This window comes from Drosophila serrata, unplaced genomic scaffold, assembly GCF_035046125.1.
Source record: "Drosophila serrata isolate PLE 108 unplaced genomic scaffold, ASM3504612v1 contig_2, whole genome shotgun sequence".
Lineage (NCBI taxonomy): Eukaryota > Metazoa > Arthropoda > Insecta > Diptera > Drosophilidae > Drosophila > Drosophila serrata.
Window position 1 is genome coordinate 626,922 of NW_028256900.1, and position 25,008 is coordinate 651,929.

General features: G+C 47.0%; 6 protein-coding genes across 10 annotated transcripts in view; 3 read left to right on the plus strand and 3 right to left on the minus strand.

The window, feature by feature from the left end:
* GC (gamma-glutamyl carboxylase) overlaps positions 1-5,669 on the plus strand; it is a 68,667-nt gene extending 62,998 nt beyond the window's left edge. For both annotated transcript variants that reach the window (XM_086831304.1, XM_086831374.1), the window contains exons 2-4: positions 3,417-4,007; positions 4,066-4,415; positions 4,470-5,669. In XM_086831304.1, the coding sequence (XP_086687430.1) occupies positions 3,417-4,007; positions 4,066-4,415; positions 4,470-5,563 (2,035 nt within the window). In that variant the 3' untranslated portion in view covers positions 5,564-5,669. The remainder of the gene's footprint in view (positions 1-3,416; positions 4,008-4,065; positions 4,416-4,469) is intronic.
* A 7-nt stretch (positions 5,670-5,676) lies between these two features.
* ABCB7 (ATP binding cassette subfamily B member 7) lies at positions 5,677-10,557 on the minus strand. Of its 3 annotated transcripts, none has more exons than XM_020961564.2 (6): positions 10,320-10,557; positions 8,236-8,365; positions 7,765-7,891; positions 7,550-7,704; positions 6,146-7,494; positions 5,677-6,077 (listed from the first exon to the last, which is right to left on the minus strand). In XM_020961564.2, the coding sequence occupies exons 1-6, from the start codon at positions 10,428-10,430 to the stop codon at positions 5,832-5,834; spliced, it is 2,118 nt and encodes a 705-aa protein (XP_020817223.2). In that variant the 5' UTR covers positions 10,431-10,557; the 3' UTR covers positions 5,677-5,831. The 3 variants fall into 3 exon arrangements, with proteins under 3 accessions (XP_020817223.2, XP_086687655.1, XP_020817222.2); XM_086831529.1 differs by having other exon boundaries at positions 8,236-10,081; positions 10,320-10,544; XM_020961563.2 differs by having other exon boundaries at positions 7,765-7,978; positions 10,320-10,512.
* Positions 8,412-10,013, minus strand: LOC110190905 (SET domain-containing protein 4). The gene has a single exon (XM_086831612.1). It carries the CDS (start codon positions 10,011-10,013, stop codon positions 8,673-8,675), a length of 1,341 nt encoding a protein of 446 aa, XP_086687738.1. The 3' UTR covers positions 8,412-8,672.
* Positions 10,558-10,729: 172 nt separating the features above from the next.
* Positions 10,730-11,633, plus strand: LOC110191334 (protein OPI10 homolog). Its single transcript, XM_020962169.2, has 2 exons — positions 10,730-11,267; positions 11,342-11,633. The coding sequence occupies exons 1-2, from the start codon at positions 10,872-10,874 to the stop codon at positions 11,537-11,539; spliced, it is 594 nt and encodes a 197-aa protein (XP_020817828.1). The 5' UTR covers positions 10,730-10,871; the 3' UTR covers positions 11,540-11,633.
* Positions 11,624-24,992, minus strand: LOC110191331 (2-oxoglutarate dehydrogenase complex component E1). Of its 2 annotated transcripts, none has more exons than XM_020962167.2 (9): positions 24,816-24,992; positions 24,279-24,753; positions 24,151-24,223; positions 23,787-24,097; positions 22,903-23,717; positions 22,692-22,846; positions 21,733-22,630; positions 21,520-21,674; positions 11,624-12,165 (listed from the first exon to the last, which is right to left on the minus strand). In XM_020962167.2, the coding sequence occupies exons 1-9, from the start codon at positions 24,990-24,992 to the stop codon at positions 11,877-11,879; spliced, it is 3,348 nt and encodes a 1,115-aa protein (XP_020817826.2). In that variant the 3' UTR covers positions 11,624-11,876. The 2 variants fall into 2 exon arrangements, with proteins under 2 accessions (XP_020817826.2, XP_020817825.2); XM_020962166.2 differs by having other exon boundaries at positions 22,903-23,735.
* Positions 13,054-18,358, plus strand: LOC110191330 (uncharacterized). Its single transcript, XM_020962165.2, has one exon. The coding sequence runs from the start codon at positions 13,219-13,221 to the stop codon at positions 18,043-18,045; it is 4,827 nt and encodes a 1,608-aa protein (XP_020817824.2). The 5' UTR covers positions 13,054-13,218; the 3' UTR covers positions 18,046-18,358.
* Positions 24,993-25,008: the final 16 nt, after the last annotated feature.

Here is a 25,008-nt window from a genome sequence, read left to right on the forward strand (position 1 = left end):
ATTCTGAACAATAATATATATGATTTATAGGGTCGGAAATGATTCCTTCATTGTGTCTTAAGCTTCTGATTAATACTAAGACCCAGCAAAAAGGTATAAAAGCCTGCAATTTTTGTAAAAATTCAGTGTTTTGCACACATCATAATTATGCCAATAATGCGTTAATTTCAATTCGGAAAGCTATTCTGTGCTAGTCTTTATAGCGCTAACAAATCTGCATACTGCGTTTGTTGATGCTATTAAAAGCTTTGGAGTGAAATTATAAAAACCAGAAAAAAGGTATAAAAACAGTCAATTTTTGTAAAAATTCAGTGTTTTGCAAACATCATAACTAAGCCAAAAATGCGTTAATTTCAATTCGGAAAGCTGTTCTGTGCTAATTTTTATAGCGCTAACAAATCTGCATACTGCGTTTTGAAATTTAAAAAATTCGATTTTTGGTCGAATTTAGCAAATTTTAATGATGTAACCCCTTATGTTTTTTCAAATTTCGGAAAAAAAATGAAAACATTTATTTTGCCACTAGACATGGCTAGATCGATTCAGTTGTTCATTCTGAACAATAATATATATGATTTATAGGGTCGGAAATGATTCCTTCATTGTGTTTAAGCTTCTGATTAATACTAAGACCCAGCAAAAAGGTATAAAAGCCTGCAATTTTTGTAAAAATTCAGTGTTTTGCAAACATCATAATTATGCCAATAATGCGTTAATTTGAATTCGGAAAGACGTTCTGTGCTAATTTTTATAGCGCTAACAAATCTGCATACTGCGTTTGTTGATGCTGTTAAAAGCTTCGGACTGAAATTATAATAACCAGAAAAAGGTATAAAAACAGTCAATTTTTGTAAAAATTCAGTGTTTTGCAAACATCATAACTAAGCCAAAAATGCGTTAATTTCAATTCGGAAAGCTGTTCTGTGCTAATTTTTATAGCGCTAACAAATCTGCCTACTGCGTTTTGAAATTTAAAAAATTCGATTTTTGGTCGAATTTAGCAAATTTTAATGATGTAACCCCTTATGTTTTTTTCAAATTTCGGAAAAAAATGCAAACATTTATTTTGCCACTAGACATGGCTAGATCGATTCAGTTGTTCATTCTGAACAATAATATATATGATTAATAGGGTCGGAAATGATTCCTTCATTGTGTTTTAATCATCTGATTAATACTAAGACCCAGCAAAAAGGTATAAAAGCCTGCAATTTTTGTAAAAATTCAGTGTTTTGCAAACATCATAATTATGCCAATAATGCGTTATTTTCAATTCGGAAAGCTGTTCTGTGCTAGTCTTTATAGCGCTAACAAATCTGCATACTGCGTTTGTTGATGCTATTAAAAGCTTCGGACTGAAATTATAATAACCAGAAAAAAGGTATAAAAACAGTCAATATTTGTAAAAATTCAGTGTTTTGCAAACATCATAACTAAGCCAAAAATGCGTTAATTTCAATTCGGAAAGCTGTTCTGTGCTAATTTTTATAGCGCTAACAAATCTGCATACTGCGTTTTGAAATTTAAAAAATTCGATTTTTGGTCGAATTTAGCAAATTTTAATGATGTAACCCCTTATGTTTTTTCAAATTTCGGAAAAAAAATGAAAACATTTATTTTGCCACTAGACATGGCTAGATCGATTCAGTTGTTCATTCTGAACAATAATATATATGATTTATAGGGTCGGAAATGATTCCTTCATTGTGTTTTAAGCTTCTGATTAATACTAAGACCCAGCAAAAAGGTATAAAAGCCTGCAATTTTTGTAAAAATTCAGTGTTTTGCAAACATCATAATTATGCCAATAATGCGTTAATTTGAATTCGGAAAGACGTTCTGTGCTAATTTTTATAGCGCTAACAAATCTGCATACTGCGTTTGTTGATGCTGTTAAAAGCTTCGGACTGAAATTATAATAACCAGAAAAAGGTATAAAAACAGTCAATTTTTGTAAAAATTCAGTGTTTTGCAAACATCATAACTAAGCCAAAAATGCGTTAATTTCAATTCGGAAAGCTGTTCTGTGCTAATTTTTATAGCGCTAACAAATCTGCATACTGCGTTTTGAAATTTAAAAAATTCAATTTTTGGTCGAATTTAGCAAATTTTAATGATGTAACCCCTTATGTTTTTTTCAAATTTCGGAAAAAAATGCAAACATTTATTTTGCCACTAGACATGGCTAGATCGATTCAGTTGTTCATTCTGAACAATAATATATATGATTTATAGGGTCGGGAATGATTCCTTCATTGTGTTTTAAGCTTCTGAATAATACTAAGACCCAGCAAAAAGGTATAAAAACAGTCAATTTTTGTAAAAATTCAGTGTTTTGCAAACATCATAATTATGCCAATAATGCGTTAATTTCAATTCGGAAAGCTGTTCTGTGGTAGTCCTTATAGCGCTAACAAATCTGCAACTGCGTTTGTTGATGCTGTTAAAAGCTTCGGACTGAAATTATAATAACTAGAAAAAAAGGTATAAAAACAGGCAATTTTTGTAAAAATTCAGTGTTTTGCAAACATCATAATTATGCCAATAATGCGTTAATTTGAATTCGGAAAGCCGTTCTGTGCTAATTTTTATAGCGCTAACAAATCTGCATACTGCGTTTGTTGATGCTGTTAAAAGCTTCGGACTGAAATTATAATAACCAGAAAAAAGGTATAAAAACAGGCAATTTTTGTAAAAATTCAGTGTTTTGCAAACATCATAACTAAGCCAAAAATGCGTTAATTTCAATTCGGAAAGCTGTTCTGTGCTAATTTTTATAGCGCTAACAAATCTGCATACTGCGTTTTGAAATTTAAAAAATTCAATTTTTGGTCGAATTTAGCAAATTTTAATGATGTAACCCCTTATGTTTTTTTCAAATTTCGGAAAAAAATGCAAACATTTATTTTGCCACTAGACATGGCTAGATCGATTCAGCTGTTCATTCTGAACAATAATATATATGATTTATAGGGTCGGGAATGATTCCTTCATTGTGTTTTAAGCTTCTGAATAATACTAAGACCCAGCAAAAAGGTATAAAAACAGTCAATTTTTGTAAAAATTCAGTGTTTTGCAAACATCATAACTAAGCCAAAAATGCGTTAATTTCAATTCGGACAGCTGTTATGTGCTAATTTGTAAGGCGCTAACAAATCTGCATACTGCGTTTGCCGGTATAAGATTCTGACTTATAATACCACGCAAAAAGGTATAAAAGCCGGCAATTTTTTTAAATAATCAGTGTTTTTCAAAACATCATAATTAAGCTAAAAAATTACAGATTTATTAACCTAATAAAGAAAAACAAAAGAATGCTTTCCTAATGGAAATTAATGCATTTTTGGCCGAGTTATGAAATTTTTTAACTTAAAAATTACCTTGCGTATCCTCTAAAGCAATCTTTTACTTTTCAGAGCTACTTCCAGAATGGCCAACTCCAAACGCAAGTTGATCGCGAAAGCTACTTCTCTAGAGAATGCTACAGCGACAAAGGACCGTCGAACGGAAAAGTCTGTCACCGAGAAAGTTTCTCTCGTAGCAAGGGATTGCTCAATGCTTGGGCAATTCTTTCGCGATTGTATGGGCCATGAGTTGAGCAACTTCATCAGCTTGTCTCATTTTACCTTGTGGCTGCAGAGACCCGTGGATGGAGCCGCTCTGGGCATCTTTCGGATGCTCTACGGCGCTGCTATGCTTATCGATATAGCGGAGGAGCGAGGCGGTGGCCAGCTGGATGTACGGTTTGGCGAACCACATCACTGTCACTTTCCACTCTTTAACGAGATTGGTGCTCTGCCATATCCGTTGATGGGCTGCGTCTACCTGTGCATGTGGCTGGGGGCCTGGGGCATCACGCTGGGCTTTCGATTCCGGGCGAGCTGTGTGGCCTTCCTGGTGCCATACTGGTACATATTCCTGCTGGACAAGCCAACGTGGAACAACCATAGTTACCTGTTCGGGCTAGCGGGCACGCTGCTGCTCTTCACCCAGGCAGAGTCTTACTGGTCTGGAGAGCGGAACACTCTGAATTCGTTAAAATCCTAATGTTGTTTTATCCTTTAGCTCCCTGGAGAGCTGGCTTCATCCGCGAAGGAGGAGTCAATACATTCCCTACTGGAACTACTTCCTCATCAAGTTCCAGTTCTTCGTGCTGTACTTGTACGCGGGGCTGAAGAAGTTCTCCGTGGAGTGGCTCTCGGGATACGCCATGTCCAACCTCAGCCACCATTGGCTCTTCACACCGTTCCGCCAGATGCTAGACTCGGAGACGATCGACCTGCTGATCGTTCACTGGTTCACCGCCGTTTTCGATCTGTCCATCGCCTTCTTTATGACTATGGAGAGGACGCGCCTGCTGGTCACCCCCTTTATGCTCAGTTTCCATCTGATGAACTCCCGGCTATTTGTGATTGGTGAGTGAGTGTCCAAAAATGAATCAATTGAAACCATTCGAAATCTATCTTTAGGCATGTTTCCATGGGTGTGCTTGGCCGAGGTGCCGCTCTTCTTCAGCCCCGACTGGCCACGGAGGATATGGGGTGGTGAATCAAAGCCACTTCTGCCCACCCAGCCCTCAACAGAGGCGATCAAGCAGCCAGGAATTCTGGCCAGGCTGCGCACCTGCCTCATCCTCGGATACTGCGCACTGCAGCTCTTTCTGCCCTACTCCCACTTCATTACCAAGGGCTACAATAATTGGACGAATGGCCTATACGGCTACTCCTGGGATATGATGGTCCACTCGTACGACACCCTGCAGACCTCCATTCAGGTGGTGGACAATGAGAGCCGACAGGTGCATAACCTGAACCCCTACGCCTTTACGGAGTACGATCGCTGGACCAAGTACGCCGACATGGCGGTGCAGTATGCCAAATGCATCGAGGAGAATCTCCGTGTGGGTCAGCCGGCAGCTATTAGCAACAACATCTCCGTCTACTTTGACATCTGGTGTTCCATGAACGGCCGCTTTCAACAGCGTTCCTTTGATCCGCGTGTGGATCTCCTCAAGGCCAAGTGGTCGCCCTTTGAAAGCACCTCCTGGTCGCTACCCCTGCTCACTGAACTGAATCACATGAGGCCCAAGCTTCGGACGATCGAGACTGAGGTGCTGGCATGGAACAACTATTCCGACGTCATCTTCGTGGCTGACTTCCCTGGTCTAACACTCACTAACTTCATCTCGCCGGATCTCATAAATTGCACGCTGACCATTCTAGAGGGCAACGTGCGATATCGGAACGAGATGGATCCGGAAGCCTATTTCCTTACAGCCGGCAAGAGTATCGGTCTGGAGAGCAACATTACCCACCTAGTGACCACCATTGGCCAGCGGCCAGCGTCCTATCTGTTCACGTACACTAACAAAACCATGATGGAGCAGGGCATCACGATAGACGACCCGGGTTCGTTGGCAAAAGATCGATCCGTCCTGCCGTTGTGGCAGGAGTTCCAGCAGCGGGTGATCAACTACCACCAGTTCCTAGGCCACATTGCCAACTGCCTTTTGTACTTGCTCTACGATGTCCCCATTCCATTGGCCGTGAGGGAGAGAGATTGAGAATATGATAAGATGGAGGCCACAATCTCCAACATAGCCGTAGAATGTTTTGAGTGATAGAACTGATAATAAATGTTCCATGTTGTACCGCAGCATCCCTTTTAAATATGTTCTTTCTCCTATCGCATATCTACAACTGTATTTACAAACGCCACAATGATACTTAATGGGTTACGGGAGTAAGGGTTGGGGGGACAGATTAGGGACGATCGAATGGGGTTGGTTTAACGTCGGAACAAACATACATATAGGAGGTATGGGACCAAGCCTATGCCGCACCGGCTATCGTCTCATCCCTGGACTCTTTACTTGGATCAAATTGCTGAGTCTGCGTCTCCCAGAGGCGCGCATACAGACCGTTCTGCGTCAGCAGTTGCGCATGGGTGCCGCGCTCGCCCACCCGTCCGTTTTCCAGCACCAGGATTTCATCGGCGTCCTTGACAGTGGACAGGCGGTGGGCAATGCAAATGCTAGTCCGACCGGAGGTAGCACGGGTCAATGCTTGCAGAATGTTCTGTGGAAACAAAACGAAAAAGGCTTATAATATTATCATACACCTCTTTATGCAGAATCCACACTCACATGCTCCGTAATGGAGTCCAGACTGCTGGTTGCCTCGTCAAAGATCAGGATGGGTGTGTTCTTGAGAATAGCTCGGGCTATAGCCACGCGCTGTTTCTCGCCACCAGAGAGCTTCAGTCCCCGCTCGCCCACCTGCGTACCGTACTGAGCCGGCCAGGACATGATAGAGTCATGCAGATCTGCCATACGAGCCGCGTTTTGCACATCGGCATGCGATTTTGTCAGGTTGCCGTAATGGATATTGTGCTCGATGGTGTTGTGGAAGAGCACTGAGTCCTGTGGCACCACAGCGATAGCTTTGCGCAAACTCTCCAGGTCCACGGCGCTGATGTCTTGGCCGCCGATAAGAACCTTGCCAGAGTTCGGTTCAAAGAACCGGAACAGGAGACGAACCATTGAAGATTTTCCAGAGCCAGAGCCCCCAACTATGGCCACGTTCTTGCCGGCGGGAATAGTGAACGAGAGGTCACGGAAAATCGGCTTACCCGGCTCGTACTCGAAGCTCACGTTGCGGAACTCAATAGACGAATTGCTGTTGTCCACGAACAGGGGTTGGGCATTGGGCGCAGTCTGGATGCGACTGTCAACATTCATCAACGTGAACATGGCTTGCATATCCAGTAGCGCCTGCCGCACCTCGCGATACACACTGCCCAGGAAGCCGAGGGGGATCGACAACTGGAAGAGTAGGCCATTGACCATCACCAAGTCGCCCACCGTCATGTTGCCCTGGGCGATCTCCTTGGCTGCCAGCACCATGATCAGACTGAGGGCACTGCTGAAGATGGCGTTTTGTCCAAAATTGAGAAGTGCCAAGCTGGAGCTGGTTTTAAGGCTGGCCGTCTCGTACTTTTTCAGCACCTCATTGTAGCAGCCTGCCTCGTACTTCTCATTATTGAAGTACTTCACTGTCTCGTAGTTGATCAGGGAGTCCACCGCCTTGTTTCCGGCCTCGTTCTCGGCCTGGTTCATGTACACCCGAAACTGGGTCCTCCACTGGGTCACACTCAACGTATACAAGGCGTAGATGCCCACGCAGCCCATGCTCACGCCGGCGAAAGCCAGGCCGCACTTCACACCCAAAATGCTGGACACGAGCGCTAGCTCGAAGATCGTAGGCACGATGTTAAAGACCATGGCGGAGAGCACAAAGTTGATGCCCCTAGAGCCTCGGTCTATGGTCTTCGACAAGGCGCCGGTCTGTTTGTTCAGATGGAAGGCCAGATCCAGATTGTGGAGATGCAGGAACACATTGCTGGCAATCTTACGGATTGAATGGTGGGCCACCTTGGCGAACACCGCATTACGCAGCTCATTGAAGCCCGCGGCACTAGCGCGGGCGATGCCATCTGGGGGAGATTCATTATTATATATACTTGGAGTATCCATAATTCACCATCTTACATCCGAGCAGCAGGGCAGTGGCTGCCGAGAGCACTGCATCCGGTGCGGTGTCCATGTTCAGGGTGGTCATGGTGTCTATTGCTCCCTTAAACATAAATGGAACGCAGACGGTCAGCAGCTTAGAGCCTGCCAGCAGACCCAAAGAGATGCCCACTCTATAAAATCGAGAACAGGTATTATTCAGCACCTTGGATCTGGACTTCTCCATTACTCACCGCTTTCGCACTAGAGGATCCTCCTTCGGCCAAATATAGGCCATCATGGCGCGTAGCATATCCTTGGAGGTGACCTCCGGTGCGTCCAACTTCCCCAGTCCTGAGCTGCCATCGCCGCTGCCGCTTCCTATATGAACGTGACATAGTCGTAATTGTTGTCGTTGTGGGTGCTGCCGCTGTAGCGTTGCTGTCGTTGATGTTGCTGGTGCTCCACCTGCATTGAATCCACTTGGATGCAGCCAAATTCAGACAGGCGCTCAACACACAACAAGCGCACAAACAAACGAACAAACAAACAACTTTTTGGGGGTAAGGTAACTCAATTGTCTGGGGTTAGTCAATCGTAAAAAGCGTGAGAAGCTATTACTAAACAATAAACTGTATCGAAGTGAGTGGGTGCTGGGTTAATTACGCATATTCCGACATCGGTTAGGCATCTGGGAAACACTGGAGGCTGGACGGGCACCTTACCTTTGGCTTTTTTGCCGAACACTCCGCCCAGCAGCTTGCTTCCCGGTGTCGGCGTAAAGGGTGTGATCTTTTTCCGTTTGCCATCGTTGCTGGCAGATTGGTCATCACTCTTGGCTAGCGAAGAGTACAGCTGAAAAAGGTGTACAATTTTGGATCAAATGAACACGGAATGGAGGTTAGGGCTTTGTAGGGATTTATTATAAAAGCCGTTAACATTTTGACTCATATCGTTTTAGAAATATATTCATTTCATTTCATTAGTATAAAAAAACTCAACTCGATAACGGTTATGCTCAGCGAAACTAAGTAGGAATAACTTATGACCTATCAATTATTTAAAAATGATGACATTTCAATTCTTATAAGAGTACAAAAGTATCCCTGAGAAAGTACTCTCCACTCTGCTCCAAATTTAAACTTATCTTAGGTTCCCTTAGTCAGAAATGCATAGCTTCAAAGTCGCCCAGGTAACGAATACACTCTTGCAAATAAGATCGCGCAATAGATCCACTCTCCGTCAGCTCGGGAAGTTTATCCAGCTCTCCGATAAAGATCTCGTACTCCTGCACCTTGTACTTTACAAGATACGTCAGCTCCGGCTGAACGTCTTCGAACTGATCGGCATCGCCAAAGGCAATCTGGTTGAGTATGTTGGGAAAGTAGGCCTGCTGCTTGAAAATCAGGTGCAGCACCACCCGTAAATTGTGGGAGCATCCGTCCCCAAGGTGGACGAACATCTGATCGGATAGATTATGCTCCCTTATGAACTTAAAGATGTTGCGGTGAAAGGTCTGCGAGCACAGCTCTTTGCGGTGCTTGATCATATGCTCGATGTCCAGCAGGGAGAACTCAAAGTAGTCGTGGGCATTGCCCTTAAGCCAAAATCCGTACTCAGTCAGGAGTTTAAAGTTGGGCAGAGCGCCGTAGCTGATGAACAACTGCTTGTAGGGTTTGATCTCACTCAGAGGCAGGGACTTTAAGGTGACCACGTAGTCCTTAGCCTGTATCTCAGCGGTGGTCTGCACGGCATCCGAGTGGTTGAAAAGGTCCAGAAAGGGAGCTAATGCCAAGTTGGTGTCTCCGCTGAGTAAGCCTTGAAAGTGGCTGCTCTGTTTCTTCAGAAACCTGGCACTAAGATATACACTGCGGGTGTTTACGGCAAAGTATGCCAACCGGTAATCAGACAGGGTCCAAATCTCCTGGCAGTAGCTTTGGTCACAACACTGGCAGCTCAAGGAGCCCACCAGACTTTTGATTATTCCGTAGTATTCTTTTATCTGCCGGTTCTGGGCCACTGTTCGTTCCAGGACCGTTTCGGGCAGGCACTGTAACTCGGGAATGGAGCAGAAATAGGGTGTGGAGTAACTCACAGGCAGCGTATTTAAGTAGGCGGTGTAGGCTGAGCTGTTTGAGCAGTCTTGTAGGTGCTTTTGGTACATAAGATAGCAGGCTATAAGGGCCTGAAAGGAGATCCTGGCGTCCTTGTCAAAGAGCTCCTTGTTGAATAGCTCCTTAAAAGTTTTATCGGATTCTAGGTTGGCTATACTTATGAGGCAGTCCACAGGCAGACGTATCAGCTCATCCTCAGAGGCAAAAGTCGCCCGCTTCGAGCACAGTCCTCTGCCCGTTTGTGCAAAGTTGCAAGCCGAAAGGTGCGTAGAGTTCTGCCAACCCCGGGAGTGGAGGTCAACGTACAGAGCCTGCAAGGAGCTGGAGTCCCTGTGGTTCTTGTCCCTGCTGTGGAGCTGGCTGTGACGACGACGCTGAGTACGACCCATTGTGCCTGATCCCTGACCTGCTGCGTGTGTGCTGTTTTGCCCGTCTCTAGTTCTTCGCTCTACGCTTGCTGCAAGTAAAGAAGCAAGGGTGGTTGTGGTGCATTAATTCGGGATTTAGCTCGGAAAATGGGCCAAAACAACACACACGCAGACTGCTGCCTGACCGCTTCCGCCTCCGTTTGTCCCAGTCATCATTTAAACCGCCAATTCATCAGGCATTTACGCGTAATTACGAAATAGCAATCTAGTCTAGATAGTGACTCTGCGCTCGGCGCGTGGCCTTGAAACGGGAGAAGTGCTACTCACCACTCTCGCCTGCACGTGTGCTCCCTTAGCAGCGGTGTGGCATTTCACGCGTCCGTAGTAGATTGGTAGGTGGAGGCTGCACTTTTTGGTCAGGTGAAGGAGTCCGGCCATTACTCAATTTGGCCAACGAAATCAAAATAAAAGTCCCTCTTCCTTCGTCCCTTCTTCCCGTGTTTTTGCTACGGAGTCTTCTGCGCCGCCAGCTGTTTGGTGTGTTTTGTTTGTGTGTGTGCGCCAGTGTTGCCAAGAATTATTATAGGAAAAATCTAGACGGTATTTAAAGGGCAGCTAAAAAATAGCTAATGAAAATAAATGGTATTAAATTTATATTTTTTTATGTTATCCCATTTTATTGCGTCTTTAGATGCATCCACAAGCCTTTTCAATGTTGTTGGCGTTCTCGGTTTTTTGTTATTTTTTGCACATTGACATCGAAAAAAAAAAAAAAAAAAAAAGACGGCAACGTCTAACTTGGCAACACTGGTTCGGTGTGACCGTTTGGTGAAAACTTGAAATATCCACACACAAAACGTGATAGAACAAATATTAAGGATGTCCCTCTTTGGACTGATTATCTCAGGACGCCTGCCGCAATCAGATTTCGTGGCCGTGGACGCCACCAAGCTGCTGATCAATGTGCCAGACATCGACACCGTCAACTACCTGGTAGTATTCCTTACCGGCGTCTCGCCGCTGCCCGTGGGCACCGCTGCCGCCATATACTTCAGCTGGCCGGACGCGAATGCGGCGCCCACATGGCAGTATCTGGGTCACATCAACAACAACAAGCCCTCCGCCATCTTCAAGATCGCCCAGCTGAAGAAGAGCCACGAACTGGAGGCGCAGGCCCATGGGATGGTCTTTGGCAGCCAGGAGATCTCGCACATCGCCCAGATCGGCGTCTCCCTCGAGCCGGAACTGACGGTGGCGCAGCAGACGCCGGCGGTGGTGAGTTCTTCATGGGATTAGATAAGCGGTAGGCAGAACTTAGATAATATTAACCGATACTCCTGTTTTTGCAGTCCAGTGCGAACGACAACAAACAATTCGGCCAGCGGATGTTGGAGAATTTTTTCAACTACGCCTCCAGCTTCGGAGTGGCGGCCAGGGACATACCGCCCAGTACAAGCGAAACTTTTGTTCCCTTTGCCGTCGTTCAGAATTGGTATACGAACTTCCAGCGGCGAATGGAACAAAATCCGAACTTCTGGAAGTATTGAGGGCACCGGGAGTGGCAGGAGGCGAAAGCTGCCTTCTCCTCCGAAAGTTTTTTATATTAGGAGTAAAGTTTTATAAATATGTTCTTTCAGTGAATTTTGTTTTCTGGTTTATTTGCTGGATTAATGTAGGTCATCCCGAACGATAATTAAGGCTACACATTGGTCTTCGTTGACGCCTTAGGGTCCTCGGTTAGATTCGTCTGGCGAAGGCTTAGGCTTGCGCTACTTTTTGGACAAGACTTTTTCTGTGACAGGAGTAGAAGAAGGGGATGCACCTTTGGTCGGCGTCGGAGGGCTTGCTCTGGATTCAGAAACGTGAATTTCTTTTCTATTTGGCTCAGGACGGACTCGAGGGCTTTTTGCTTGGTGATTCAGCCTTAACAGGTGGCGGAACATCATCTTTCGGCTTCTGCGGTGGCGTTGGACTATTCTGTCTAGAGGTCTGGAATTCAGCCTTGGTCTTCGCCTGCTGATCCTTGACGATGCGCTGCAGGCGGGCCTTATTCTCCTCGGTCAGCTCGCCAAATATGCTGTCCATGAAGGCCTTATACTCCTTGAAGTGTTGCATCTTATTGCCAGTCGCCGGCGAGGAGCTGGGCGCACGTCCATGGTAGGACACGCAGCGTCTGTAAACAAAGAGAAAAATGGGAATTCATGCTAAAATTGGACACCCGGTATCTGTGCGCGACATATTCCCATCACCCAGATATCAGACAACGTCGCTGGCATGGTCTTTGGTCTATTTAAACAATAGCATTGGCGACACGAACTGATTTTTATCCGTTCTCTCTCCGCCTATTGCTCTTTCCTTTTTTGCGGCCTGCAAAAAAGCAATTTGGCAAGCTGACATATTTATTCAGTCTATATAGTGGCAGATATAGTATATATACCAATAGATATAGACCGTCTACACGAGGGCTCCGCTCCTCTGTCTCTGTCTGCGTGGCATCCGAAACACGCGCAACCTCTCCTGACCATGTCGCGGTTTCTATTGTCTTACAAGATCTATAAACAATTGATATGCCCTGCATATAATCGAACGGAGCTGCTCTGGGATTTTAATTAGTTCTTATAGGCGCTTAATGGGTTCATTTAATTAAATACTTGGCGGAAGATTCTCCTTTAAATATATCCCATAAATAAATATAGATATATGTGTGTCAGGGATCTTGGGGCTTGTGAGCATGTTTCTACAAAGACTTGGCTAACTTATTTTATTGTCAAACTATATCTATAAATGCTGGCAGACCTTGCCGCTAATAATGAAAAGTATTTTAATTAATAAATCCTTTTTAGTTGGGCAATCATCGTCTATATAGCGAACAGGGTTTTGATATTTCTTTTTACATTATCTTGATATCAGCCACGTTTTTTACAGGGCATAAGCGCTTCGTTTTGAAATCATCCCCAGACACTACATAATTCACTTGCAATTACATAGATTGCTGACTGATCAATGATCGGATGCTGTGCCTGTGCCAGCGAGGCGCAGCCCCCAGGGAACTGGTGCTAGTGATGCCTCTGCCCGATTGTCGACAGATTGCGCCAGTTTCGCTTGCAACGTGTTGAGTGCAACATAGCCGAAGATTGTGCTGCGAATCGAATCAAAATTGGCGACCGCGACCACGAAGATAGGTCAACAGGAGAGCACTGCCCACGGCCACGCCCACACCCACAGCATGACAGAGACGAAGCCAGAGGAAAGGGCGGGAGAGGAGCAACGGACCCAGCAGACGCAATCAATGTCGCAGGCAGCAGCTAATAATACTAATAATTCGCAGCGCCTCGTAAATCAAGAGCCTGAGTCAGCCGTGTTTTGTTTGTCAATAGCGATGGCGACGGCGCCGGAAGTGCTCGGTATGACAGGGCAATTTCCGGTTGGTCGAGGGATCACCTGGGGCGGGAGCAACCCAATGAATCACCACCAACCGTCATCACAGGGCGAACATGGAAGCAGGAACTCTCGATCACATCTAGTACAGGCGGGCAAATTTCCTCTAATTCAAGATTTTAGAGAACACCAAGTCTTTCCCTTGGATTTCAAAGAAAATATACGCTTTCCATTGAGTTTAGTGAAGGTATACACCACCTCCAATCAAGGACAACCAAAAACAGTACCGCGACATCAAGTATACGCCCCGTATTCGACACCCTGCTTTCCCCTACATCAAGTATACGCCCCATTGCACCATGGATTTCCCCAAATGATACAGCTGGGGAACCGCAAGAATTCCGGTGATGCAGTCCCGCACATAAGCATCACAATGACCAGGCGCAAACCAGCAGTGGCCAGCTCACCACCCATCGCGATGGCTCCCCAGGAATTTCCCATAATTAAAAAGCAATTTGTTAGCTTTCCCAATTATCGAACGGTGGCGAATGAAGATGGGCCAAAGACGACGCCCGCAACAACAACTGTGACGCAGCGGGGACCCGCCAAAGTCACCGAAATAGACGAAGGAGGCGTCGGTGGTGTACATAAGGTGTTTGATAATGAACCCGAGGCCGAGAGGAGGGCAACGGCAACGGCGGCGGCGGCAGCATTAAACTTGAACGTGGTGGAGGCGGTGGCGAAGGAAATCGAGCATCAACAGGCGGAAAATCTTAATGACGCCTTCGGCCAGCGACACGACTACAAAGGCAGAGTCAGCGACGACGCCATGGATGTGGATGTGGCCAAAAATAAACGCGAAATATGCGAGCAAAGCAAATTAGAGAAGGCCGAAGATCATAATGAGCTAAATATGACTGAGAACTTGGCGGATCAAGAGCAGCAGCAGCAGAAGCAGCAGCGGTGGCAGAGGCAGTCAATATGCTTGGCCAGGGAGCAGACAATAGATGGGGATGGGTATGGGTATGGGAATGGGAATGGGAATGGCAACCACCAGCAACGACGGCGGCGGTGGCAGCTATCCGGCGAACTCTCAGCCTCAGACGCGCGCGAATCGTCGCCAGAGCAAGTGGACGTGAATAATCTCGGTCGACAGCAACTGACCCGCGAGCGGAATCGAACTCAGAATTGCTATCGGAATCCGTGCCCAAATATAGAATTACTAAAGAGTTCCGTGCGCGCCTTTCTCGCCGACAGCTCTCCGATTGACTGGGATTGGGACTGCGACTGGGAGCTGCTCGAACTTTTGACCAACGCCATCGAGCTGCTCTGCGCCGCACCTGCGGATACGGGTAACCTTTGGAGCGAGGAGGCGGTCCAGGCCGGAGCGGACATGACCGTCAGCAAAGTCAGTGAGGAGCGGGAGACAGAAACCGTCGACGTTTATCCCGCCGCCGCCGAGCAACTCGATCAGCCCCTAGACTTGGAGTCGGAGCTGGACAACAACAACAACAACAACAATAGCAGCAGCATCTCCGCCACTATCACAGAGCCCATCGATATGAAGTATTCAACGAGTACTGCCAGTAGGATTCCCAGGACAGAGGTTCCTCAGCCCGCAATTCAACCAAGCAGCAGGCCAAGTGCCACGAGTCGTATACGCGATGTGGCGGGTGTACAGGGAACCACCCGGACAACGACAACTCCTCTGCTGGGCGAACTAAAGCGCAGCTCCACCGAGGCCTCCTCCATTGATACGGACTCAGTGCTGCCGGAGAGGACGCGTCTCCGACGACAGCGACGCATGCGTTCACAGGATTCCGTGGAGGAAAAGCCTGAGGATGTGATTGAACGGATAAACAAGCTGAAGGCCCGCATCTCCGGAGCCCTTAGCGAGGTGAAGGGCGTGCTCAAGCAGTACAGCACGGAGAGCGAGGCGGAAGGTGGAGCCCAAGAGACGCCGTCATCGAAGCCATCACTAGCTGCCGCGGATACAGCTCCAGTGTCCTTTCGGTTTGTGACAAAAGTGCGGCGACGCAGCTACTTTGACGAGGCCGAGGAGGAGAAGGAGCAGGCTCAGTCAGGAGGGCAGACAGAAGCTACTAAGGATAAGGAAAAGCAGAGCAATCAGGGCTACCTTTCTGTTCCACAAAAAGATAATAAAATTAAGAGAGAACAGACGCCCTTTGCCTTTACTGAGAAAAATGAATCGAGCCCTAATAAAAATGTGGAAAGTAGGGAAAAAGAAGGCGTGGATGAAAAGCAAAAGGATTTAAATGATACGTCTGATCAAGTTGGAGTTCTGCACAAGGAAAATCAAGCTTTTGAAGTGGACCAGGAGTCCAAGTCGACTGGTCTACTAAAGTCGAAAGAAATCAAAGAGGCAACCAAAGAACCAAATGAGAAATCTGAGAAAATCAAAGAAGCAAAACATCCTGTGAAAAATGAAAAAGTAGAAGATGCTACAACGAAATCTAATTTTAAAGAAGTCCCAGAGGAACCACCAAAGGTAAATGGTGAGCTACCCAGGACAGATGGGGATATAAACAAAGTCCTCGAGAAGAGCAAAAGCCAGACTAAACTTGAGTTCCTTGCCAAGGTACAAAGTGAGCTCAAGTCCAAGTCCGTGAGGGAAGCCAGTCGCAAGGAAGCAGCACCCAAAGAAACAATTGCCAAAGAACGAAGTCCAGAGGAATCAGCTTTAAAGGAAGCCTTGCCAAAGAAAACAACTCCAAAAGAAGTTACATCGAAGAAAGCATCGCTCAAAGAAACAACGCCAAAGGAAGAAGCACACAAGGCAGCATTGCCAAAGGAGGAGACTCCCAAGGAAACCACTTCCCATAAACCAGTTAAACCCGAACTAGTAGTCACCGCAGCCAATGATGCTGGGCCGCTGCCAGATGAGTCAGCCGCAGTGCAGCCTCCGCCCAAGATCAAGAAGAAAGTCATCGTGAAGGCGAAGAACCCGAGGCGCGCCTCTATAGCAGCCGTGGAGCCATCCAAGATCAAGGTGGAGCCGGCCGTCGAGCAGATCGATGCTCTCATCATTCAGCGGAGACCCTCCGACTCGGAGGCCATTGTGAAGCGCAAGAAGAAGCTGAAATTAATGGGCGCAGTCACATCCCCAACCACATCCCCGCCAGCAGCAGAAGCCGCAGCAAAATCAACAACATCGGCGGCTACAACTTCCGGCAATCGGAGGGAGGCGACGCCTTCGATAGCCGAAGAACAATTGGCGACGCCAGAGGTCACATCAGTGGCAGCCAAGTCGGCCAGTGCCAAGAGTGACCAAGGAGAGGCGACAACGCCTGCGGCGGAGGCAGTGACAACTGCAGCAGCCACGCCGACGGAGGCAATCGATGGCAATCTAGCGCCAGCAGGCAATCGAAGCAGACGCGCCAGCCTGAAATTAGCGGAGTTGGTTGGTGAAACGGTGCTGGTAGTACCGGCACCCCATCCAGTCCCAGCAGCAGTAGCAGCCACCGAGGCATTGCCTCCAACCAAGTCCAAAGAACCCATTAATCAGGAGACGCAGCTGCAGGTGCAAGCAACGCCTCAACAGGTGGCCGTCGCCGCTGACATTGCGCCGCAAATAGCGACGACATTGAGGCAGGAAGAGTCATCGCCTGAGCAGCAGCCAGAGCAGCAGGCGGAGGCGGTCGAAGCTACAAAAGTCGGAGAACAGGCGCCTCCCGGCGACAGTCTAGCCATCATGCCGGAGCTGAAAGTACTTGCGGGCCCGGTGCAGCCCGTCAAGATCGAGACCGTTGAGCAGCCACACGATGAGGCCAAGGGACAGGAGCCGCTGGTCAAGAAGAAGGCGCCGTCGCACCTCAAGAAGCTGGTGCGCAAGAATTCCATAGACAAGAGCAAGGATGAGTACCAGCAGGATCAGAAACAGCAGGACTCTACTAAGTTGAGCAACATACTGCGCGACAAGAACAAGATCAATGAGCTCTCCTCCAGGATCAACAAGCTCACGCCGCCCAAGAAGCAGGCAGTAAAGCAACCGCCCACCCAGCCCAAGGAGGAGGAAAAGAAACTAGCAACGGAGATTAAGGAGGAGCAGCCAAAGGAGGAATCATCAGTGGCGGAGGAGGCTCCACTAGAAACTGAGCCTGGAGAGGAACCCGAAACGGAACCTGCGCCCGAACCCGAGCCTGCTCCGAAGCCCAAGAAGCCGCGCAAGATCAAAAAGAAGGTGATCATCAAGCGACAGAAGCGACGTCTCTCCATCGGCGACACATTCTTCCTGCAGCCGGAACCTGAGGAGCCCACGATCCCAGAGATCGAGACCATTGAGCGGGCTATTGCCTACGTGACCGATGACGAGGAGGAGGAGGAGGAACAGGCACCCGAGGAGGAACCCAGCAAGGCTCTCAAATCCTGCATGCATGCCCGCGAATACAAGATCGGGGACCTGGTACTATACGCCGAACGCTTTCGCAAGACCCAGGTGCGTTGGAAACGGGGCCGAGTTCTGGAGCGGATCACCAGCATCTCGTACAAGTTGGAAATCGAGGGAAAGGAGGTGCCCGCCCATGTCAGCTATATCAAGAAGTACACCGGACGGAAGGTGCGCTTCGGGGGCAAGGAGTACCTGGAGATTGACTACGAGCAGGTGGCCGAGGAGGAGCGCCGGGCGGCCAGCTACAGCATATGGAACATGGTGTAGGTCCAGCTTTGGTTCAGGACCAAAATCCCAACCCCAGTGGTGTCCAGTGTTCGGTTACCTTTGAGTGGAATTAAAAGACTCCCTGGCCCGGCTTCAGGGGGATTTTTTAAGGATCTCAACTCGACATTCAGTTATGTTTAGTGTTCAGTCTAGAGCTTAGTGTTATCCTAGTGTTTAGTGTAACTTATTCCAGGATTCCAGGATCGCTGTAGAGCCCTGCGATGTGGCCTTTCGTTTACATTTTAAGTACTCTGTATGTGTAAATATAAAACAAGCAATTTAATGTTAAATAAAGCGGAAAATATTTCAGTTATGCGAGAGCGAGAGCTGCGCCATTCTATTTTTGGGGTTTTCCAAAGCCAATTACTCATAAAAACATTTATGAATCTGTTTATTCCGATGCTTCCCATTCTACGACGATTGATGCTTCCCCGCGACTCTGGCCGAGATTTGCTTGTTTTCGCCTTTCGCCTTTCGGTTTATTTATAAAGCAACCGCTGATCGGGGCAAATCGGGCGATGAATGAACACAATAAAACAAAGGCCAGAGGCGCTACACACGAACAAAAAATCTGATGAGCAATGTTCAAGATACATTTTAGGTTGTTTGAAGATCAACAATTTTATATTGTTTTAGTTTTATGGGAGCATTTAGTGTTTGTTTTGCTCCAGCTCCAACTGGATCTTGCCAGATGCTTGTGCTGGTCAATTCATTTTGACTTCGATTAAAAGCCTTTTTCAATCTACAAATATTTGAAATTAATATAGTTTTACCAAAGTTATGATAGATTTCCCATTCACAAGGGTAGCTTTTCTTTCCTCCTTTGATATAAAAGAATATAAACTGTACCATTTTGTTCAGTGTTGGAATGGTTGGATGGATTCGGACGCCTTCTCGTTTGGACCATGTTAGCATTCCATGGTCATTTGGCCATAAAATGTGCCAGGCAAACCTCTCAATCGACAAACAGAACGATATTCCAACGCCCACTCCATCAACGTCGATATGCCCCTAAATACTATATCCCATATACTATATACATATATCCACAATCCCCGAAAGTTTGGACAACAGAGAAATGCGTGCCATTAATAAAACTTTGGCGCAGCTTTGCTGTGCATTGGCCTGCATCCCACCATTAACACACACACTCGAGATATAGGAGTGAAAATCGAATATATAGAATCGGAAAATCGGAAAATCGGAAAACCCGAGGAAACAAAAAGAAAAACATTCCGCTAAAGATCGTCGGACATTTCTCATAATTGATTGTCAAGGCGTTTTGGCGCTTTCGGAATTCAGAGGGAAATCTCTCGCAATTATCGCCGCGCTTCATACAAGAGACTTTAATTCGCGCCGACAAAAACCACAAAGAAATTGAGGGAAAACAAAATGCAGAGCACACACATGCCAGCCATAAACATAACATGATGCCATGATGCGGGGGGCAGGAGATGGGTTCAGATCAGATGGGGCATACCATAATATAGTAGACCTGCGAATATGCTACATTCCTGGGGGCCGCTGGCCGGCGGGATTTTCATTCAATTCTCGGAGCTGGCAACCGCAGTACTATATACATATATCTAACATATATATGTACGATCAAGACATTATGTACGTCTGGTAACGAGTACACGGAACAAAAATTTGATATTTTATGAGCTATTGTCACAGATCTGTCAAGAGTTTTCAGATTTAAATCAATTTACGACAAAGGCACACACAGGTAAACAAGGTGATCAATCAGGGGCAGTAATTGTTCTCATAAATTTTGGATAAGTGATTTAAAACAGGGAAATAAATAAAATATATAGTATGATGAAGTACAACAAAGTAATTAAATTTAGTAGAGATACAAGTCTGCTTAAGACATTAAGATCAGAACAAAGGACTAAGCACACGGAGGACCTTTTGCATTCTTTAATAAATCCTTTTCTTAAAACATACTAGGATAAAATGAAATGAATTAAAATACCTTATACACTCACTAATATCATTTCTTATAATCATTCCCTTCTTTCTCGATGTGTACCGACATATTTTGCTCAAAAGCAATTGAAAACAAAATAGAAAACAAAACACATTTTATTCTATATGTTCGGAATTTCGAGTTGAGCGATAGTTGGGAACACTTATGAAGAGCAAAAAAACAAAACATTGGCATCGCCGCAGCATCAACATCAAAGATTTCAAGTGCAGAGAAGAGTCCTCGCTGTGGTTACACGCGAAATCATATATGTATGTACTATGTCTCTCATAGCCATATGCTTATATTATTTTCAGTTTTTCCCCAGAAATCTTTATGTGCTTTCCATAAATCAGAGCAGAAATCTAGCGGAGCATTAGCAACCATTAGTGGTCAGCATTAGGAGGAGCTGAACGGAGGATCATTGTTGGAGAGAGCGGAGAAGCACTTTGGTAACGAAACTGTGCCAAGTTCCTTGCTCGTAAAATACTACAATGCGATGTCCAACATCGATGTGGCTGTCTGAGGTCTGCCACGAGGCTGCTCAATTGGGATCGGGTCGAACCCCATTACTAACAACGCAATTGCCAAATTCAACAAATTATTGGAGCACAATTAATCGTATCAGAGCGACAGAGGTGCCAAGTATCCATTAACTCACACGCTTCAGTGTATTTCTGTTTGTCCTAGGAGATTCCATAAATTCCATGGAGGAACTATGTATCTTTGGCTCTGAACTCTGGCAAGGCCGTTTTTGTAAATTTACGAGGGCGCACACAACCCACAAACTATAAATCATTGGGGCAAGAACAGAGCAAGGCAACCTGCTCGGATTTGCTTGGCACACGCTTCACTAAAAAAAAGAGAAGAAAAGCCAAGCAGAACAACAAGTGACAATGATTAGATGATGCTACCTGCTAGAAAGTACAACTAATTAAATAAGTGATTTGTGAAGGAATCAAAGGAATTAATTAGAAATTCTTGTATAAAATGGAGGAGGAAAACTGAAAGAAATTAGTTAATTTCTACATCAGTTTAAATTTGTACATTTCCTAAAGCTGAAATATTTGTAAAACTTAGTTATAACACCAAGTCCTTCCATAGATTTGATGTTAAATTATAACAAACATCCCCACAAACCAAACGAACCTCATCTTCCCATCTTCCCAGCAAAAACAATTAAATAGAAAATTCCCCAAACAAAAAAAGACATTCGCTGGCTGTTGGCATGCCTTTGGTTTGGGCTTGGGTGTCACCATCTTGCCATAGCCATCGCCATCGGCATCACCGTGAACGCCAAAGATGGCGTCACACGGCGTCGTCGCCCACCATTTCTTGGGATAGATCTTAGATGGTTTCTGCAAAGTACTCTTCGTCGTCGTCACGCACCCCTCGATTGACACTTTGAAGGCGCGTCGACGATAATCGCACCTGAATTGAATCACCCAAAAGGGGAGTAGCCCAAGGTCCCCACCGACACGGCACCTTGGCATTTAGAGACTTACGTTTCGTTCTCGTTCTGCAGCAACATAGTGTCGAATCGTGGCTGAATGTAGAACCATGCACCGCTGTTCTTATGCTCCTCCTGGGCCCAGAGCAACTCCGCGTTCGGATACAGCTCCACTTGTTGCGTTATTAAATCATAGGGAAAGGGGCAAATCTGAAGTAAGGGAGAAGCCATTAAATAGGGGTTAGTAAAGAAGGCCACTAAAACCTACCTGCTCCACCCGCACTATGGCCACGGTGTTCACCTGCTCGTGGTCCTCACGCTCCTTGAAAAGATCATAGTACACTTTTCCGGAACAAAATATTAGCTTGGTTACGCACTCGGGATTCTCTAAAGCTGGACCCTTCTCTGGAATGAGACGCTGAAAGAAGCTGCTCTCGTTAAAGTCCTCAAAGGGACTCCGCGCCATCGGGTGGCGCAAAACCGACTTGGGTGAGAAGTTGATCAGAGGCTTACGGAAACCCATCTTTATTTGACGCCGCAAACAATGAAAGAGATTGGCCGGCGTTGATAGGTTCGTTACGATCCAATTGATGTTCATCAACTGGCGTGCCGCAAAGTCATCGTCGTTGGTATCCGGGTATATATCAGGGTCGTCATCGCTCATCTGCAGGAAACGCTCCATGCGACCAGAGGAGTGCTCCGGGCCCATGCCCTCCATGCTGTGGGGAAGCAGCAGGACCACGCCAGATTGCCTCACCCACTTGGACTCACCGCTGGCAATGAACTGATCTATGATGCACTGCGCCGTATTGCAAAAGTCTCCGAACTGTCCCTCCCAAATGACCAGGGCATACGGGCTGGCCATCGAGTAGCCATGTTCGAAGCCCAGGACTGCACACTCCGACAACGAGCTATTGGAGACGGAGTATTCCGCCTGGTCGGCATACAAGTGGTTCAGTGGAGAATACACCGTCTTGTCGGCTGTCTGGTGATGGAGTATATGGTGTCGGTGCGAGAACGTACCGCGCTCTACATCCTGGCCACTCAAACGCACGTGGATACCCTCCTTTAGCAGCGATCCAAAGGCGAAGGCCTCGCCCAACGACCAATCCGCCACCCTGTTGTCCACCATCCGTTTCCGCTGCGACAGGATACGCTCAATGCCCCTTTTGGTAATATGTTAGTCTCTCAAACTAGCTGCTCTTGAAATCCTTCCCCTCTACTCACTTGTGCGTCTTGAACTTGCGCTCCGGAGGCGGTAGACTGGAGAAAATCGTGCCAATCTTCTTGAGGGTGTCCTCGCTGACGCCAGTGGGACACTCCTTGAGCGGGTTGCGGCCCTCGAAGAAACCAGGCCATGGTGAATCGATCCATGTGGAGTGCTGTGGCCACAGAGAGAGTAAGAGACGGAGGAGAGCAGAGACTTTTCAGGACTCACCTTGATCGTTTTAATTTTCTTCGACTCAATTAATGCCTCCTCGCAGATCTTGTTGTACTTGGCAACCATCTCCTTGTACTCGCTGTCCGACACGATGCCCTCCTTGATGAGCTTCTCCGCATAGAGTTCCAGGCAGGGCTTTTTCTTTCGGATGGTCTGGTACATCAATGGCTGGGTAAACATCGGCTCATCCGCCTCGTTGTGCCCGTTGCGACGGTAGCCAACGATATCTATGACCACATCCTTTTTGAACTTGGCGCGGTAATCGGCGGCAATGCGACCGCAGTAGACGCATGCCTCCGGATCGTCGGCATTCACGTGGAAAATGGGGGCATTCACTACATTGCCCACACCCGTGCAGTAGCGCGAGGAGCGCGAGAAGCGTGGGTCCGTGGTGAAGCCCACCTGGTTATTCAAGACGATGTGTATGGTGCCATAGGTGGTATAATTGGGCAGATCGGACAAGTGCATCGACTCATAGACCACACCCTGGCCGCAGAAGGAGGCATCACCGTGAATGATGATGGGCAAAACTTTATCGCCGGTCGTGTCGCCGCGCAGATCCATTTCCGCCCGTGCCTTTCCCAAAACGATTGGGTTAACGTGCTCCAAGTGCGAGGGATTGGCCACCACGGTAATGCGTAACATTTTGTTGCTCAATTCGTTCAGCCGCTCCTGGAACACACCCAGGTGGTACTTCACATCACCGGATCCACAGTCGCTAGCCTCCAAACCGTGAAACTGAGACAAAATGTCGGCAATGGACCTTTGGCAGATATTGGCCAGTACATTAAGGCGACCGCGATGGGCCATCCCTGCGGTAAGAAAAGATACTGTTAAAGGATATCATAAAAGGTTAATCAAGGGAGACTTCTACGATTCACCTATAAGAAAGGATTCCACACCGGCTTTGGCGGACCTATCCACCACCTCATCGATGACGGGCACCATGATATCGCATCCTTCTAGACCGAAACGCTTCTCCGAGGTGAACTTCTTATCTAGAAAGTTCTCGAAGCCCGTCGCACGGGCCAGTCGTTCCAGGATGATCCTTTTTTCATCCTTGCTGAAGTCCAAGGCACTTGGCTTCTCGAATCTTCTGCGAATCCATGTGGTATTGGCTAAAGAAGTCAATTGCATATACTCGACTCCGATGTGTCCACAGTAGGAGCGCTCCAAACGGTCCAGAATCTCCCTGCAGGCAATAAAGTCACGTGACGTAGCCAGGATTCATGCCTTGGAACTCACCTGAGGGGTAAAAACTTCTCATCGCCTCCGATCATTGTGGACGAGGGCAGCTTGAACATCGCATTGAGATCGCCTGCAAAAAGGGAGTAAGATGGAGATGTGAAGTGAAGATCGACTCAAATCCTTACCGAATATGTAAGAGTAGTGCTGCCTGAGTACCTCCTTTGCTGCTTGTCGCTGGGTGCCGTCTACCGAGGATGTCTTCGTGGGTCCCACGATTCCCAAAGGATCAAGATCGGCTGCCAGGTGACCACGCAACTGGTAGGCACGGATGATTGATTGCACCGTGTGATGGTCGTCGACGTTCTTCCAGTTGGCGACAGGCGCTGGTGGAGCAGGTCCCGGTGAAGCTGCCCTGGGTGAATCAGAGGCGGATGAAGTGGACTTCGGTGGAGCAGCTACCGGTTTATTAGCCCCCGATGGAGCAGTCGCCGGTGGAGTAGGCGCCGGTGGAGTAGACACTTGGCTGTCAGAAGTCGTTCCCTTGGGCGACCGGGCCTTAATATGTATGTTGTCTGGTGGTGGGCTCTTCCTGAACTTCCTGGTATCTGGCAACTTTTTGGAAAGCAACTTATCCTTGCCGCTGAAGAACGCATTCCAGGACTAGAAATTAAACAGTGAGGAATGTTACAATCGGAGGACGGCTAACCATAAGTGCTTCTTACCTTTTCTACGGACTTGGGATTATTTCTCCACCTGTTATACATATTCTCAATGTAGGCGGCACTGCACCCACTGGTAAAGGAGTCCAGATCGTTGGCTTTGCTCAGCGAAAGACTTATCCTCAGGAAGCGGAGGCCCCACACCAGGTCCTTTTTAAACAGCAGTCGCCTTATATTCATGATTCTGTCATAAACT